A 20235-nucleotide genomic window follows, 5' to 3' on the forward strand; every position below is an offset into this window, starting at 1 on the left:
AGTCCCCTCAACACTTTGTCAGACAAACAGTTAAATTTGGCTGGCACATTCTTTCACCCAAACGGTGAAGTGTTTCCAAGAAACCATAAATCCCATTACTTCCAGCTGATGATGGTCAGTCCACAAATCTATGACAGAAAAGTATCACCTTGAATTTTAATCCTACTCTTGAACCATTGTTTTATTTCCATCATTGCTTCCCTAACATACAAACTGAACAGTTGGAGCGAGATACAACATTGTCTTACTCTCTTTTTAATCCGAGCGCTTCGTTCTTCGTCCTCCACTCTCACCATTTCCTCTCGTTTCTTGTACATGTTGTACATTATCCGCCTTTCACTATAGCTAATCCCTGTTTTTGTCAGAATTTCGAACATTTTGCACTCTTTTACAATATCGAACGTTTTTTTCAGGTCGAAGAATCTTACGAACATGTCTTGATTTTTCTTGTCTTGTTACCTTTATCAACCGCATTAGAACTGCCTATCTAGTGGCTTCGCCTTTCCTAAAGCCAAGCTGATCTTCATCTAACAGATCCTCAATTTTCTTTTCCTTTTTTCTGCATATTATTCTTGTCAGCAATCTGGATGCATGAGCTCTTAGGGTGACTATCGATAATTCTCACACTTGTCATATATTGCTATCTTCAAAATTATGTGGATGATGTTTCCCCGCCGGCCGTTGTGGCCGAGCGGTTCTAGGCGCTTCAGTCTGGAACCGCGCGAACACTACGGTCGCAGGTTCGAATCCTGTCTCGGGAATGGATGTGTGTGATGTCCTTACGTTAGTTAGGTTTAAGTAGTTCTAAGTTCTAGGGGACTGATGACCTCAAATGTTAAATCCCACAGTGCTCAGAGCCATTTGATGTTTCCCCGTCAATCACATGATATAGCGCCAGACTCTTACATTCTACACACCCTACGTGAATAGTCGTTTTGTTGCCACTTCCTCAATGATTTTAGAAACCCCTAGTGAATGTTGTCCATCTCGCCGTGTTATTTGATCTTAAGTCTTACAAGGTATTTTTAATTTTAATTCTAGTTTTGGATCCCCTACCTCTCTCTTACCTACTTCTGTTTCTTCTTCTTCCACGTCATCAGGCAAACGCCCCATATTGTCCAGGGTTTCCGTAATATTTGTAATTGGATATGCACCTGTAATCGCATGATTATTGACGTACCTGTAGCTGCAGTAAAATCATAAGCCTTAGTTTCAACTGTGCTCTTCTTCAGTACAATCACTACCAGTTCATCCGACTGGTTCGTACTTTCTTCAATAACACTGTCACATAATTGTTGGTTAATGAATTCCTCTATCACCAACTGTAGGTGATGAGGTACATGGCGTTCTGTGTTGTGTCACTGTTTCTGTTAAAGATCCTTGAGGATTAAACAGTCCTCACATTCCAGTAACAATTCTTCCATCACTAATTTTTACATTCTTGTCACATGTTTCACTTTCTCACGTAAAGTACCTACATTGGGGCTTGCTTAAGTCTGGGGTTGGAATTCATTCCGCACTCACCATCTTCATCTAAAACAACCAAATATGCCATCAACAATCCTTTAGACAAATCCATATCTTCAGTCCCAAACTTATCTAGACCAATGGGCTCCTGCTGGGTACCTGCTCACCTTTTGTTTCCCGGACGTGCATAATACTCCTATACATAAAACACTGTGCTTTATATTATTCATCATTTTCTCTCAGTGGCTCAACCACTCATAATGCGTTAAGCAGCAGGCCTGTACTCACAATCAACCAAAGAAGTCCTCTTATATCTTGCGGTAGTTTATCAAGCGAATTAATCATTAGTGGTGTTGCATGCAGTTTAATCAGTTCGTCTTTCGTAACTACCAACCTTATGTGAGAGTGGCAATGACAACAAGCCTCCCCTAGGAGGAATGATTTTCCACCGTGTTGTACTATGCGTTTCCAAGCTCAGTTTTAACATAATCCTTACAAAGGACATATAAGCCTAGGATCATGCACTAACCACTCATATACAACGAAAAACTTCGATATAATTCAAGAAATGTCCTGACCAAAAACCTTAACTTCGCTGAATCTGTGATATGCTTGTCATTACTGCCTACTCTACATAACCGATACTTTGGAGGGTTAACTCCCCATGAGAGCCAAACTTTCCACATACATGTGTTCACTTTTACCCAGTATAAACTTGTGTTGTCCTCATCCACCAAGCCAGTCAAGCTAAATTCCGTCTTTGCACACGTTTCGGTCATGCTAAAATTTACCAGGAGCGTCACTCGACCATGCTCGGGCTGCCTTTGTCGTTTAATGTTTGGTGATTATAATTTCGACCCTTCCTATTATGCTGCCTACTCCACCTACAGCCCTGTTCCAGTTGCCTCCTTTCACACACCTTCCACAATGTGGCCGATCAAGCCGTATGTGCCCCAGACATACACAACGGTAATATTAGACATCTGTGAAAAAATACTTCCTCCATCACAGATTCTGATTAACGCGTCTGTTTCTTCTAATTCCGTTACTTTGCCTATGGATTCAGCTAAATCCTTAGTGAATTCTGTGCGTACCTATCTCGACACATCAGGTGGCAATCCCGGTTAAATGCGTCTGATCCAGAACGAGATTTTCACTCTGCAGCGGAGTGTGCGCTGATATGAAACTTCATGGCAGATTAAAACTCTGTGCAGGACAGAGACTCGAACTCGGGACATTTGTCTTTCGCAGGCAAGTGCTCTACCACCTGAGCTACCCAAGGAGGACTCACGCACTGTCCTCACAGCGTCACTTCTGCCAGTACCTCGTCTCCTACCTTGCAAACTTTACAGAAGCTCTCCTGCGAACCTTGCAGAACTAGCACTCCTGGAAGAAAGGTCATCATGGTACATCACATATGTTTCAGCATCACCCATTAAACCTGATTTGACCATTTGTAACAACAGTTCGTTTGCCCAACAACCTACCTTTGTGTCAATCAGCAAATTAGTCACAAATGCTAAAATATCCTCCCGTGACTTTCCAGAGAAAGGAGAAACCAGTGTAGTGGCACCAGTATCTAAAATGAGTACCGACCAACTAGATGAGGATCTGTCCTCTATGCAAGTCTATATTATTTGCTCTTATTTGAGACATCTTATCTAATATGCAGAGTGATGAGAACGGGCCTGCATCACAGGCCATGAGTGTTCATCATACTGCACTTTACCATGTGTTTATCTTATGTAACGATGCCAACCATGAATATTAATTTTATTTGTTTCTTTTGCTAGTTTGAAGGAGACATATCAGTCTGATGATCATGACAATCGAAATCGGTTTTTGAACTAAATGAACAATTTTGTGATAAAAACTGTCTTGGTTTCCATATATTCTGATCTAGTAATGACTGAACCGCTTCAGTTGCCGTGATTTACTTTGTCTGATAACAGGACAAAATATAATAGGATAAACATAGAGAGACACATAACCTTATCATATACTGTAACCATTTAAAAAATTTAACACTTACGCCTGAACATCAGCCATGCGGACTTCTCGCACTGCCTGCCGCAATGCCGAGGTCTCCTACATGTAACACAAGCTGCAGGTTACGGCTGAGCTCAGTAGACATTATTCTCCAGCAAATTACGTTGTATACGTCTTTAGGGGCTTACACCCACGCTGTTTTCTCTCTGAATTCGTTCAGATCCATACAGAGTCACTTTTCACAAGTCGCATTTTGAATCCTGTTCGCCACGGTAACAGGCAAGACGTCTTGACCCGGATGAACTGCAAACAACTAAAATGCTGTGTCGACACTCATCATTCTCCGATGATGATGTCGTATGCTGACTCATGTCACTATTCGAGATATTTGGTTCTTCTGACACCAGTTGTTATCGGTGGCACATTTCTGGTGCGAACTGTTACAGGTAGGCAAGTCTGTAAGCCTCAGGATGTTCTAATAGTCATAGACACTATAAAATATCAGGACGACGCTTCAGGAAGGTGTGTAGGGTGATGGGTGCAAAACATCTGTTCACAGGGGCAATATAATCAAAAATAACTACGATATAAACATCATATTTTATTCAGCAACACAGCAGAGACTGGAGGCTTCTCAGTGATGTGCATGAATCCTGGGTAAAAGAACCTATGTCAGCGTGCTCAAGATGGAATAACTGCATCGCCAAGACGCCAGCAAGGACCGAGAGTTGTTGTGTCAGTGCCCTTGCAAGTACGTTGCTACGTCAGGCCTTTGACCGACTGCAAGGTGAGGAATCACCGATCAGGCTGCTGCCCGCAGCAAGATGTCAGCTTCAGGATGCACCCATGTGTGGCTTGCGATCACAGGACCCCTCAAAATCATCCAGGAGCCGGTTGATGACAGCAATGGGGATACCCCAGCAAGATGGTGCCCATTCAGGCACCAGTACCATCAGGCCTACCAGCGACCCATAGAGAAGCAGGTGGCGTAAGTGGCAGCTAGTTGTGACTATGCTAGGTGATACATATCGCGTCGATGACTGGCGTTAAGTAGATCGCAGCGAGACATCAGTCGACTATAGATACTGCTACGCCAGAGCGATTTGAATTTACACTCACTCGACAGCTTCCTTATGACAAAGCACCACTCCTGACCAGAAACAGGCGGAGGGAGCGCCTCATGAGGTAGCCCCACATGCCAGTACACCGGGCTAGTGTCTTGTACCATGCCACCTCAGCAATATTTCGGACCACACATAGCAATTCACAGACAGCAGACTAGCTCACCTAGCATCTCAGTTCAAGTCGTCTAGGAAGAATGTTGATGCAACACTGCTTTGTAATTGTAATCCATTATTTAAGATTGAATAACAAGTACGCTGTTTTTGTTATACTGATTTCCCATAAACATCAGTAGAACAAAAACAATGTACTTCATATTAAACCTTAAATATGGATCTGTTCTACCAAGAAGTAACGGAGAAATCTATAAACAAGGGTAGTCCATAATATCCCTGGATAATGGGGTTTATAGTACCAAAAATAGTAGCGGGTTTGCTCTAACACAGGAGACAGAAAAACATGTGTCTGTAAGTTTTGCTGAGAACGTTGCATTGGCCTCCCTCTCCCTTCTCGTACCAGAACGTTATCTCGGTATGAAATCACCCCAGCACACAGCCGGAAACCACGTGTCGCCAAATGTAGAAAATTCTGTTTCTCTATTACTTCTCATGCACTGTTTAGCTATAAAATAAATAAAAGGATAATTCTCAAAATATCGATGAACAAGCAAAGAGAACAAACGTCACTATTACAGGAAAATGCATTATCGATTACGTGTACTATGATTTTCCATTTTATAATTTTTGTCTTGTGTGTCCTTTTTGTTTAATATTATAAAGAAAAACAAAATACCCAAATAAAATTTGATAATAAAGAGGAAATGTTCTCTCCACTGCTGTCCTGATGATTAAGATAATGATAATAATGAAGACAACTACATTTAGAAAACGTAGCAGTAATATGATAGTTTAACTAAACCAACACTGTTTTTGGCCTTGTTTCACAATTTTATTATTAATTTTATTGCACAACCTAGATTTCGGGTTATAAGTCTATTTTCAAGTACTTTCCTGTACTTGAAAATGATCTTCTAACCCGAAACCAAGGTTGTGCAACAACATTAATAATAAAATTGGGAAACAGGGCCAAAACCAGTTTTTGTCTAGTTAATTTACAATGTTTCACCACGAACTCACAGTTGATTCAATTAAAATAATATGATGTTGTTGTTGTTGTTGTTGTCTTCAGTCCTGAGACTGGTTTGATGCAGCTCTCCATGCTACTCTATCCTGTGCAAGCTGCTTCATCTCCCAGTACCTACTGCAACCTACATCCTTCTGAATCTGCTTAGTGTACTCATCTCTCGGTCTCCCTCTACGATTTTTACCCTCCACGCTGCCCTCCAATGCTCAATTTGTGATCCCTTGATGCCTCAAAACATGTCCTACCAACCGATCCCTTCTTCTAGTCAAGTTGTGCTACAAACTTCTCTTCTCCCCAATCCTATTCAATACCTCCTCATTAGTTACGTGATCTATCCACCTTATCTTCAGTATTCTTCTGTAGCACCACATTTCGAAAGCTTCTATTCTCTTCTTGTCCAAACTAGTTATCGTCCATGTTTCACTTCCATACATGGCTACACTCCAAACAAATACTTTCAGAAACGACTTCCTGATACATAAATCTATATTCGATGTTAACAAATTTCTCTTCTTCAGAAACGCTTTCCTTGCCATTGCCAGTCTACATTTTATATCCTCTCTACTTCGACCATCATCAGTTATTTTACTTCCTAAATAGCAAAACTCCTTTACTACTTTAAGTGTCTCATTTCCTAATCTAATTCCCTCAGCATCACCCGATTTAATTTGACTACATTCCATTATCCTCGTTTTGCTTTTGTTAATGTTCATCTTATATCCTCCTTTCAAGACACTGTCCATTCCGTTCAACTGCTCTTCCAAGTCCTTTGCCGTCTCTGACAGAATTACAATGTCATCGGCGAAGCTCAAGGTTTTTACTTCGTCACCATGAATTTTAATACCTACTCCAAATTTTTCTTTTGTTTCCTTTACTGCTTGCTCAATATACAGATTGAATAACATCGGGGAGAGGCTACAACCCTGTCTCACTCCTTTCCCAACCACTGCTTCCCTTTCATGCCCCTCGACTCTTATTACTGCCATCTGGTTTCTGTACAAATTATAAATAGCCTTTCGCTCCCTGTATTTTACCCCTGCCACCTTTAGAATTTGAAAAAGAGTATTCCAGTCAACATTGTCAAAAGCTTTCTCTAAGTCTACAAATGCTAGAAACGTAGGTTTGCCTTTTCTTAATCTTTCTTCTAAGATAAGTCGTAAGGTCAGTACTGCCTCACGTGTTCCAACATTTCGACGGAATCCAAACTGATCCTCCCCGAGGTCTGCATCTACCAGTTTTTCCATTCGTCTGTAAAGAATTCGCGTTAGTATTTTGCAGCCGTGGCTTATTAAACTGATAGTTCGGTAATTTTCAGATCTGTCAACACCTGCTTTCTTTGGGATTGGAATTATTATATTCTTCTTGAAGTCGGAGGGTATTTCGCCTGTCTCATACATCTTGCTCACCAGCTGGTAGAGTTTTGTCATGACTGGCTCTCCCAAGGCCGTCAGTAGTTCTAATGGAATGTTGTCTACTCCGGGGGCCTTGTTTCGACTCAGGTCTTTCAGTGCTCTGTCAAACTCTTCACGCAGTATCGTATCTCCCATTTCGTCTTCATCTACATCCTCTTCTATTTCCATAATATTGTCCTCAAGTACATCGCCCTTGTATAAACCTTCTATATACTCCTTCCACCTTTCTGCCTTCCCTTCTTTGCTTACAACTGGGCTGCCATCTGAGCTCTTGATATTCATACACGTGGTTCTCTTCTCTCCAAAGGTCTCTTTAATTTTCCTGTAGGCAGTATCTATCTTACCCCTAGTGAGATAAGCTTCTACATCCTTACATTTGTCCTCTAGCCATCCCTGTTTAGCCATTTTGCACTTCCTGTCGATCTCATTTTTGAGACGTTTGTATTCCTTTTTGCCTGCTTCATTTACTGCATTTTTATATTTTCTCCTTTCATCAATTAAATTCAATATTTCTTCTGTTACCCAAGGATTTCTAGCAGCCCTCGTCTTTGTACCTACTTTATCCTCTGCTGCCTTCACTACTACATCCCTCAGAGCTACCCATTCTTCTTCTACTGTATTTCTTTCCCCTATTCCTGTCAATTGTTCCCTTATGCTCTCTCTGAAACTCTGTACAACCTCTGGTTCTTTCAGTTTATCCAGGTCCCATCTCCTTAATTTCCCACCTTTTTGCAGTTTCTTCAGTTTTAATCTACAGGTCATAACCAATAGATTGTGGTCAGAGTCCACATCTGCCCCTGGAAATGTCTTACAACTTAAAACCTGGTTCCTAAATCTCTGTCTTACCATTATATAATCTATCTGATACCTTTTAGTATCTCCAGGGTTCTTCCACGTATACAACCTTCTTTCATGATTCTTAAACCAAGTGTTAGCTATGATTAAGTTGTGCTCTGTGATAAATTCTATTAGGCGGCTTCCTCTTTCATTTCTTAGCCCCAATCCATATTCACCTATTATGTTTCCTTCTCTCCCTTTTCCTACACTCGAATTCCAGTCACCCATTACTATTAAATTTTCGTCTCCCTTCACTATCTGAATAATTTCTTTTATTTCATCGTACATTTCTTCAATTTCTTCGTCATCTGCAGAGCTAGTTGGCATATAAACTTGTACTACTGTAGTAAGTGTGGGCTTCGTATCTATCTTGGCCACAATAATGCGTTCACTATGCTGTTTGTAGTAGCTTACCCGCATTCCTATTTTCCTATTCATTATTAAACCTACTCCTGCATTACCCCTATTTGATTTTGTGTTTATAACCCTGTAGTCACCTGACCAGAAGTCTTGTTCCTCCTGCCACCGAACTTCACTAATTCCCACTATATCTAACTTTAACCTATCCATTTCCCTTTTTAAATTTTCTAACCTACCTGCCCGATTAAGGGATCTGACATTCCACGCTCCGATCCGTAGAACGCCAGTTTTCTTTCTCCTGATAACGACATCCTCCTGAGTAGTCCCCGCCCGGAGATCCGAATGGGGGACTATTTTACCTCCGGAATATTTTACCCAAGAGGATGCCATCATCATTTAATCATACAGTAAAGCTGCATGTCCTCGGGAAAAATTACGGCTGTAGTTTCCCCTTGCTTTCAGCCATTCGCAGTACCAGCACAGCAAGGCCGTTTTGGTTAATGTTGCAAGGCCAGATCAGTCAATCATCCAGACTGTTGCCCCTGCAACTACTGAAAAGGCTGCTGCCCCTCTTCAGGAACCACACGTTTGTCTGGCCTCTCAACAGATACCCCTCCGTTGTGGTTGTACCTATGGTACGGCCATCTGTATCGCTGAGGCACGCAAGCCTCCCCACCAACGGCAAGGTCCATGGTTCATGGGGGGAGGAATAATATGATAGCATTCGCCATTAGTGCAAATCAGCTAAGAAGCCGTGACTAAAATTGTTTCACCTATGTAATTAATGTTTAACACAGGTATCTCGTCTTCACGATCTTTAAGACATCCAGCTTATGTCTAAGGCATACAGCAAATGTCTGCATCACATTAGAACACAAAATTATCCATATTTTATTTACTAACTGTAACAATTTTAGTCTCTAACCAACCAGTAGTTAAATATGGAAGGTTGTCATAGGCAGCATGTACAACGCAACGACAATTTTGGTTCACTTCCACACAATCAGAAGATTCATGCTGAGGGGTCATTAAATATTTGTCAGTAAGTTAATTGCAATTAGAGCTGTCGTGTTCATCAACTCATCAACACTGTCCATTGCAAGTCATGTAGGATTTGATGTGAATCTTACTTGGGGATCGTAATGTTCTTCCATTCCTCTCGGGAAAAGTTGGTATATTCTCTGCCAGGAACGTGACACCAGTGATCAGGCGTTTGCATTGCGATGTAATAAATTTCCACACACACTGTAACGAGGAAAGTACCCATGTAGCAGAAAATTATATTCAGCCTGGATTGGAATTTTCCTCTTGGGTCTATAACGTCCAGAATGTCTTCAAACGCAGGTGGAACCGTTTTATTCATATTATCCGTTGCAGTCTCCATGGAACCCTGAAAATGACAAATAATTATGTATTCCAGAGTTATTTCACGAACTTATCCTTACGTACAACATGAAAATCATACTTACTAATGCTAAATGTAAGTATGGTTCGTCCATGCGAGTCACTGTAGCTCCGCGACACACCCCTGCAGGCCCGTGGTGATTATACTGTATGGTAACCTCCAACACGACATGCATGAAGATGGTTTCGGTTTTTAATTGCAGTGGTTGTGTTCGGAGACATATGTGTCAAAAGTGGGCATCGCACCAATGGACTTGTTTTGGGAAGTCGGTTAGACAGCTGGGAATCTAGGGCTAAAACGGCCGAAACTGTCCACAATGTTCCTTTTAGAATGTTCAAGAACGTCTTAAAATGTTCCAACACGGTACAGGATATTCAAGGTTAGAGAGTGTTGTACGATATTCCAGAACGTTATAGAGTCTTCCAGAAATTTCATAGATGTTCAAGAATGTCCTACAATTTTTTAAAGTGTTCGAGAGTGTTGTAGAATTTTTCCCAGATGAAATTAGAGAATAGATAAACTACGAAGGAATGATATGAAATGAATTAAGTACAGTTCCAAAGAGTGAAGTTCGTGAAAGACAACGATCGTAAGTGTGCACATATACACTATCGTATAAATACAAAGCAGAAGTATTTGAGATTACAGTTTCGCAGGTGAATCAGGCCATTGTAATTCCCTTAAAGTGTGTCAGTTCTGTGGTGTCAAGACGTTCAGCAGAGGTACGCCAGGAATGGGTTTTATGGGTGGATAAACTGGAAGTGTCTCCGTGATAATTATTTCGTTACATGACTGGAGAAACCACGGATAAGTTGGGGTAAAATCCTCTCTTTCAAATGACACTTCCATGAGCGGTAAACAACATCAATTCAGTTCTGTGTTTTGCAGTAAAGGACGAATCTCCCATAGAATGAAAACATTGTCACCATTGCCAAACGAATCTTGTACATTTTTGCAAGTGTATTTCATTGACGACGAGCCATCAGAGGTCGGCCAAAGTTTGCAAATAGAAATGGATTAAGACGATAAGTCAGCGAAGAAGTGTATAAGATCTTATATATGCTCAATCAATTGGCTGACAGCAGTGGACCAAAGGTACCATGTGAATATAAATCTGTGCTTCGAGCCAACAAAAGACCAGCTGGAATATTCGAACGTCGATTCACTATATCTCAAGTCAATGAAGTTGCTGTTGTAACTGTGGTCAATGAGTTCACAATTTGTGACATAATTAGTCAACGGAAAGAAGGAGATCGATTACAACGAATAGTGTTCCATAAAGAAATGAATGAGTGACAGAGTAGGGTATTGTCGAGCACATCAGTAGATTTAAGAGTAGATGGGAGAAACTTTGAACATTCTAGAGTATTTTTGAGCGCGAAATATTAAAATGTTTACGAGGTTTTTGACTGTACATTTTTACGATGTTCTCGAATGTTTTTGAGTGATCTAGAATATCCTCAGAAAATAAATTAAAATAATTACCAAGGGAAGCGGGTTTTTAGTCAATATTGCAGATATTGAAGCATAGACACGATAAAAACTTACTTGAAACATGCTGATACGTTTGCTTTCTGATTTGAATCCGTTAGAAATGGTTAATGAAAGTCTGCAACTGCGAAAACATAGGATTGATTTATAAATCAATTTTGTATTAAAAATCACGATTTTCTTTTATTTGTATTTTACACGACGCGTTTCGAGAAATGATTCCCCTTTTCAAGTGCGTTTTTCTCTGTGCACTATGCTATTTAATCGTACTATTTTGGCTGTGTGAGGTTCTGCGTTGTTCTGTTGCCTTTAATGGACCTTAAATGTATCGCAAGGAAACTTAAAGCCAACAGAACAATGAAGAACATTACGGAAATACGGCATAGTACACAGAAAATAAAGCACCCAGCAGGTGAATTGTCAGTAAAAGTATAGATCCATTTGCATTATAATCATCATGTACACGGGTTGCAATAAGAAAGATACTGATAAATTGTTACAGATGCCTGGAAACCTGGTGTCCATGTGATTCTCCTTGCATCCAAAAGAAGCATTATGAAGAGTTTGTTGAGTGCATCAGGATTTCAAATTAGCTATTAGACTTATGATTTTCGTCGATAGCTGTCTGTTTTCCAGCAACTGTAGTTTATATTTTTTCCAGTGTAAAACAAATTGTCAGCTGCAATGTTGACATATGTTAGAGCACCTATTCTATTTTGACGGGTTAATCTGTTTTCTTCGGAAATCTACAGAACTTAAGAAAAGACAAATAATTAGAACATGACCACAAATATACATTATGTAATCAAAAATATCCGGACACCCCCAAAACATACGTTTTTCATATTAGGTGCATTGTGCTGCCATCTACTGCCAGGTACTCAATATCAGCGACGTCAGTAGTCATTAGACATCGTGAGAGAGCAGAGTGGGGTGCTCCGCGGAACTCACCCAGTCACCTGACCACGGTGGAAGTTTGTGTCACTTGTGTCATACGCCTATACGCGAGATTTCCACACTCCTAAACATCCCGAAGTCCACTGTTTCCGGTGTGATAGTGAAGTGGAAACGTGAAGGAACACCTACAGCACAAAAGCCTACAGGCCGACCTCGTCTGTTGACTGACAGAGACCGCCGACAGTTGAGGAAGGTCGTAATGTGTAATAGGCATACATCTATCTGGACAATCGTACAGGAATTGCAAACTGCACGAGGATCCACTGCAAGTAGTATGACAGTTAGGAGGGAGGTGAGAAAACTTGGATTTCATGGTCGAGCGGCTGCTCATAAGCCACACATCAATCCGGTAAACGGTATACGACGCCTCACTTGGTGTAAGGAGCCTAAACATTGGACGATACAACAGTGGTAAAACGTTGTGTGGAGTGACGAATCACGGTACACAATGTGGCGACCCGATGGGAGGGTGTGGGCGTGGGGAATGCCCTGCGAACCTCATCTGCCAGCGTGAGTAATGCCTACAGTAAAATTCAGAATAGGTGATATTATAGTGTGGTCGCGTTTTTCATGGAGGGAGCTTGCGCTCTTTGTTGTTTTGCGTGACACTATCACAGCACAGGCCTACATTGATGTTTTAAGCACTTTCTTGCTACCAACTGTTGAAGAGAAATTCGGGATGGCGACTGCATCTTTCAACATGATCGAGCACCTGTTCATGATGCACGGCCTGTGGCGGAGTGGTTACACGATAATAACATCCCTGTAATGGACTATCCTGCACAGAGTCCTGACCTGAATCCTATAAAACACCTTTGGGATGTTTTGGAACACCGACTTCGTGCCAGGTCTCACTGACCGACATCGATACCTCTCCTCAGTGCAGCACTGCGTGAAGTATGGGCTGCCATTCCCTAAGAAACCTTCCAGCACCTGAATGAATGTATGCTTGCGAGAATGGAAGCTGTCATCAAGGTTAAGGGTGGGCTAACACCATATTTCATTCCAGCATTATCGATGGAGGACGGCACGAAATTGTAATTCATTTTGACCCAGATGTCCGGATACTCTTGATCTCATAATGTATGTAAAGTATTTTTTAAAAAAAAAAATAATATTACGTAAGTATTTTTTACTTAGTGCATTTAGGACATATTAATCGCCCGACCCGAATCTTTTGTCTTCTTATTAAGCAGTATAAGCCAGTATTGAGTTAGCTTTAGTAAGAGCCTTGTTGTGCTTTACATTCATTTATGACCATGTTCTAGTGGTTTCTACATTCCTAAATCTGATTGACCTTCCAATATAATAGATTAATCTGTCGAAATATGCTAGTTGTATCAAAATATTTCAATTGTGCAGTTGACGAGTGACTTTAATTTGGGGAAATAGATACTTGGAAATGTAGATATTCAGTTACATTTACGTTTTTCGTACAGCGGTTAATAACTTATTCGTTAACTTGTTCTCTACGACTGCCTTCGTTTCTGTTCAACGATCCAAGAGATTTGTCACCATGATTACGATGTCCCTTGATTCGTTTTAGAACCACACACACAGCGAAATATTGTGGATGGCTGCTTGAGCCTTTATAGACTTAACGAGGTGACGTTACTCTCTGACAGGAGCGTCCATATCCACTACACAGGCCGGGCCACACGTCTAGTTGGTTTTGCAATTTTTTCTTACCCTGCTATAGGCTTTCACCCGAGCGTGTCTTAATTACAGGGAGAGGAGGAGATTAAGGGTGTTTCTCGAAACCAGGATCTCAAGTCGCCAGAGTTGAGGACACTGAGGATTATCAACAGAGATTAAGAAGATAGCCAGAAATCATTTTTAGTCACGTGTGTTTAATCGCGACATAAGAAGGAAGATTGCTCGCGTCTGTTTACAAAGATCAAAACGTTCACTAACTCTGTTGCAATGATTCATCTCATAAACCACTGTTCGCCGGCCGCGGTGGCCGAGCGGTTCTAGGCGATCAGTCCGGAACCGCACGACTGCTACGGTCGCAGGTTCGAATCCTGCCTCGGGCATGGATGTGTGTGATGTCCTTAGGTAAGTTAGGTTTAAGTAGCTCTAAGTTCTAGGGGACTGATGACCACAGATGTTAAGTCCCATAGTGCTCAGAGCCATAACCCACTGATCAGCATTCAGATCGATTCCTCCAAATTATTTCATTAGTTCTGATAGTTGCAGTACCCAATTATCCATTTGTGTTATCTTCATCAACTACATTTACATATATATTCCGCACGTCACCGTATGGTGCGAGGTGGACGGTAGCCTGTATCAAAACTAGTCATTTACTTTCCCGTTACACTGGCAAATAGAGCAAGGGAAAAACAACTGTCTGCATGCCTTTGTACGGGCCCTGATCGCTTGTATCTTACCTTCGTGGTCCTTACGCAAAATGTACGTTGGTGGCGTTCTACAGTCAGCCTCTAATGCTGGTTGTCTAAATTTCATTGGTAGCGCTCTTCGAGTAACGTCTCCTTCACACCAGTAATTTTTATTTGAGTTACTGAAGAATCTTCGTAATACTTGTGTGTTGTTCGAACCTACTAATAACAAATCCAGCATCCCGCGTCTGAACTGATCCGATGCCTTCCTTTAAGCGAACTGGTGCGGTTCCAAAACAGTCGAACAGTATTCAACAATGAATCAGACTAGTGTCGTATATGAGGCCTCCTTTACAGGCGAACTACGATTTTCTAAAACTCTCCCAATAAACCGAAGTCGGCCATTCGCCTTCCCTACTTCTATCTTCATATGATCATTCAATTTCATACTGCTTTGCAGCGTTACCCCTAGATATTCAATCGACGTAACGGCGCCAAGCAGCACACTACTAATTCTGTCTTGGAACATTGAATGTCTTTCCTATCCGTCTGCATTAATATACATTTTTCTAAATGTAGAGCTAGTTGCCATTCATCACACTAAGTAGAAATTTTGTCTAAACCATCTTGTATCCTCAAAACCTCACTCAACGCCGACAGGTTTCTGTACACTATGGCATCATCAGCAAACAGCGGCAGGTTGCTGCTCACCCTACCGGTTAGATCATTCATATACAGAAAGTAATAGCGCTCGTGTCACACTGCATGGAACATTCCTAACGATACCCTTGTATCTGATAACCACTCGACGTCGAGTAATACCACGAATAAGCGTCTAAAGTTCATGATCTTCACATAACATTCGTGATTTGACACGACACAAAGCACAGGTGGAGGGTACTATTTGTATTTGCAGAGCATAAGATCTGAAGGCGACAACGTACCTATCGAAACCGGTTATCCAAATAAATTATATGCTCGCGATCTTGACTTTTTGAAGTTTTCTTCTGAGTTTATTAAACTTAAATTTAGTAAAAATTATGTAATGCTACATTGTTTTTGTTAGAAACATTTTTATTGCTGTTTTTTCAGGGACAGCGTTCCAGAAGGAAAATGCTAGCACATTGCATATTAGCACTACTGATGTAAACTTTTAGGTGAAGCAGAACTCGTTTGTGAAGAAAGTTCAGCTTGCAAGCTCTATGAATCTTAAAACTTTAAAACTAGATATTTTCTCGCTTCTGAAGTGTCTGTATAACTTGTCGAAGTACTCACGGGTTGAATGCTCATCACAATATGCATGACTTCTACGAAAATTAGAGAAAAAGTAAAGTTGTATTATGCGCAAGGTTTCACATTTTTGTAAGCTTCATATCAAATATTTTTGCACCTAAACTGTATTTATTATTTATTAAAATCCTCACAGCTCCGTAATTGGCACTACTGATAAAAGAAACTTTTAGGGTACACAGCACTGTTAAGACTTGCACAAGTGTGTTATACCTCAGTCTGCTACTATGTAAAGGAAGTACATTCGTTTAGCAATAGTATTATTTTTCATAGTTTAAAATGGTTCAAATGGCACTGAGCACTATGGGACTTAACATCTATGGTCATCAGTCCCCTAGAACTTAGAGCTACTTGAACCTAACTAACCTAAGGACAACACACAACACACATCCATCACGAGGCAGAGAAAATCCCTGACCCCGCCGGGAATCGAACCCGGGAACCCGGGCGCGGGAAGTGAGAACGCTACCGCACGACAACGAGATGCGGTCTTTTCGTAGTTAACAAGATACAAAAATGTATATATTAACAACTCATTTTAGGGTCTTACAAATCGGTCTTGTTGTTGTTGTTGTTGTTGTTGTTGTTGTTGTTGTGGTCTTCATTCCAAAGACTGGTTTTGTGCAGCTATCCAAGCTACACAATCATGTGCAAGCCTGCACACCTCCGAGTACCTATTGAAGCCTACATGAATCTGAATTTATGCGTTCATCTCTTGGCCCCCTTTACTATTTTTAATCTCGAAGCTTCCCTCCAATACTAAACTGGTGGTCCCTTGATGCCTCAGTACGTGTCCAACCAATCGCTCAGTTCTTGTAGGCAAGTTGTGCCACAAATTCCTCTTCTCCGCAATTCTACTCAGTACCACCTCATTAGTTAGATGATCTACCCAACTAATCTTCAGCACTCTTCTATAACACCACATTTCAAAAGCTTCTATTCTCTTCTTGTCTAAACTGTTTTACTTCCATACATGGCTACACTCGATATAAATACTTTCAGAACAGACTTCCTGGCACTTAGATCTATACTCTATGTTAACAAATTTCTCTTCTTCAGAAACGCTTTCCTTGCCATCACTAGTTTACATTTTATATTCTGTATACTTGACCAGCATCAGTTATTTTGCTCCCCAAGTAGCAGAAATCATCTACTAATTTTAGTATCTCATTTCATAATCTAATTCCCTCTGCATCACCTAATTTAATTTGACAACATTCCATTACACTTGTATTGCTTTTGTTGACGTTCGTCTCACATCCTCCTTAAAAGACACTGTCCATTCCGTTCAACTGATCTTCGAAATCCTTTGCTGTTCTGACAGAATTACAGTACCATCCGAAAACTTCAACATTTTTATTCCTTTTCCCTGGATTTTACTTCCTGCTCCAACTTTGTTCTTTTGTTTCCTATACTACTTGCTCAGTATGCAGATTGAATAACATCGAGGATGGGCTAGAACCCTGTCTCACTCCCTTCACAATAACTGCTTTCCTTTCGCGCGTGTTGATTGTTATAATAGCCATCTGGTCTCTTTAAAAATTGTAAATAGCCTTTAGCTCCCTGTATTTTATCCCTACCACTTTTAGAATTTGGAAGAGAATATTCCACTCAACATCGTCAAAAGCTTTCTCTAAGCTACAAATTTTAGAAACGTAGGTTTGCCTTTCCTTAACCTACCTTCTAAGGTACGTCTTAGGGTCAGTACTGCATCGCGTGTTCCTACTTCTCCACTGAATCCTAACTGATCTTCCCCGATGTCGGCTTCAACCGGTTTTTCCATTCGTCTGTAAAGAATTCGTGTTAGTATTTTCCAACCGTGACTTATTAAGGTGGTAGTTTAGTAATTTTCACACCTGTCAAGATCTACTGTCTTTGGAATTGGAATTGCTATATTCTTGCTGAAGGTATTTCGCCTGTCTCATGCATCTTGCTCACCACATGGAAGAGTTCTGTCATGGCTGGCTCTCCCAAGCCCATCAGTAGTTCTAACGGAATGTTGTCTGCTCCCTCTGCCTTGTTTCGACTTAGGTCTTTCAGTGCTCTATCAAATTCTTCACGCAGTATCATATCTCGCATCTCATCTACGTCCTCTTCCATTTCCGTAATATTGCCTTCAAGTACATCGCCCTTGTATAAACCCCCTGTATACTCCTTCACCTTTCAGCTTTCCCTTTTTTGTTTTGGACTGGTTTTCCATCTGAACTCTTGATATTCATACAGCTGCTCCTCTTTTCTCCAAAGGTCTTTTCAATTTTCCTGTAGGCGGCTTCTGTCTTACCCTTAGCGATATATGCTTCTACATCCTTACGTTTCTCCTCCAGCCATTCCTGCTTAGCCATTTAGCACTTCCTTTCGATCTCATTTTTGAGAAGTTTGCATTGCTTTTCGCCCGCTTCATTTACTGCAATTTTGTATTTTGTTCTTTCACCAGTTACATTCAATATCTCTTGCTTTGCCAAAGGATTTCTACTAGCCATCGTCTTCTTATCTACTTGATCCTCTGCTGCCATCACTATTTCACCTCTCAAAGCTACCCATTCTTCTTCTGCCGTATTTCTTTACCCTGTTCTTGTCAATCCTTCCATAATGCTCTCTCCGAAGCTCTCTACAAGCTCTGGTTCTTTCAGTTTATCCAGGACCCATCTCCTTAAACTGGTACTTTTTTGCAGTTTCTTCAGTTATAATCTACAGTCTATAACCAATAAATTTTGGTCGGAGTCCACATCTGCCCCTGTAAATGTCTTACAATTTAAAACCTGGTTTCGAAATCTGTCTTACCATTATATAATCAATCTGAAACCTTCTAGGATCTCCGATATTATATTGCCTTTCCTTTCTGGTTTGTAACCGATCATTAATGTTCTAATGAATCAGCTCCTTGTCATAAATACAGTCGGAACAATTATACTAAGGCACAAGATGCTGTTAAACATACAGAGGCCTTGTAATTAGATTTGGATGTTAACCAGTTCAACTCTTTAATTGTAACTGCATTAGTCATACTCTGAACAACCTGTTGTACTAAGCTGTGCGTTGCTGTCTCTGAAAGACCACGTCATTATTGGTGTATTTTTAACTGGATCTTGGCCGGCTGGAGTGGCCGAGCGGTTCTAGGCACTACAGTGTGGAACCGCGCGACTGCTACTGTCGCAGGTTCGAATCCTGCCTCGGGTATGGATATGTGTGATGTCGTTAGGTTAGTTAGGTTTAAGTAGTTTTAAGTTCTAGGGGCCTGATGACCTCAGAAGTTAAGTCCCATAGTGCTCAGAGCCACTTTTTAACTGGATCTTTTGGTTCCGCTGAGTGACTTCTCTTGTAATAAGTGTTCATAAGTAATGTTTTAAAACGTTCTTTCAGAGCCGTCTTCATAACTGACAATCAGTTTAACTTTCAAAATGTTACCAGCCAACTGTCACCAGGGCTTTAGTCAGAATAAGTTTGTGTAAAGGGACGGGTTGGGAACCAGTAGCACCTTGGCTGCCGTTTGAAATTAAGACGTTGCTTGCTTTGAATTAGACATTACCATTGTCATAATTGTTTCCTAATCTGTTTAACCTTAAAGCACAGCTGCGCAATTTAACCCCGAACCTTTCGACATACAGCTTTCAAATTAAAAGTTACATTATCTGTCTGAGTAATTGAAATACTGTTTCATCAGTGGTGCTTATATAGTCTTCATCTGTTCAAGAAAGGCGTTTAATAAGAGAAACTGTGTCCAGCGAGGTAGTAAACACTACCGTTTCACCCGTTAACAGACGGGCAGCAGATCTGGTCGTCTTGTAGTTATTGTCATGTTGTTTGTTGTTTTGATTTCTCTTGCAAAAGCTTATTCATTTCACAAATTTTTTCATCTAGTAAAAAAAAATGGTGATTATGTATCGGTAAATAAATAGGTTGTGTGAAAAGAAAATTTTATTGGTGGGTCCTCCATCCCACGTTTTCCTTAATTTCTGTAAATCTCACGTCTCAATTATTACAGAAAAGAACAGGGTGAGGACGTACGACAGCAAATCGCTAGCAGATATCGGGCCTAATGAACTGGTAGAGAGATTAGTATCCTTACTGGCTTCAAAAGCGGGAGGCAATAGCTGGCACGACATTGAAATTATATTTATTAAAGGTAAACTTTGAGTAGGATCGATAGTCGTCTGAAGTTGGAGTGAAAACATAGAGTGAAGTTGCAAATGAGCACCTAGAATCAGCAGGATGTTGAGAGGAACGTTTAACTGATGCACCTTTCCTTTCATAATTTATATACAAGTTGTGTGTACTTAAATAAGATATACAAAGACTTTAGAAGCGGAAAAACATGTAGTTTTAGGGTTCATAGTTGTTGCAAGTGTGGTACGCGCACGTACTATCTTCGTAAATGAGTGCTGCTTAAACTAAAAGTTCCTGTCTGTACTTATCAGTATTA

The 20235-nt window shown here is 40.7% G+C and overlaps 1 protein-coding gene across 4 annotated transcripts in view; it reads right to left on the bottom strand.

Annotated features, from left to right (window-relative positions):
• Nucleotides 1–20235, bottom strand: part of LOC126354409 (solute carrier family 22 member 7-like) — a 237948-nt gene that overhangs the window by 135112 nt on the left and 82601 nt on the right. For all 4 annotated transcript variants that reach the window (XM_050004024.1, XM_050004025.1, XM_050004027.1 and 1 more), the window contains one exon: nt 9461–9720. In XM_050004024.1, coding sequence (XP_049859981.1) covers nt 9461–9720 — 260 coding nt within the window. The remainder of the gene's footprint in view (nt 1–9460; nt 9721–20235) is intronic.

This window comes from Schistocerca gregaria, chromosome 3 (assembly GCF_023897955.1).
Source record: "Schistocerca gregaria isolate iqSchGreg1 chromosome 3, iqSchGreg1.2, whole genome shotgun sequence".
NCBI lineage: Eukaryota > Metazoa > Arthropoda > Insecta > Orthoptera > Acrididae > Schistocerca > Schistocerca gregaria.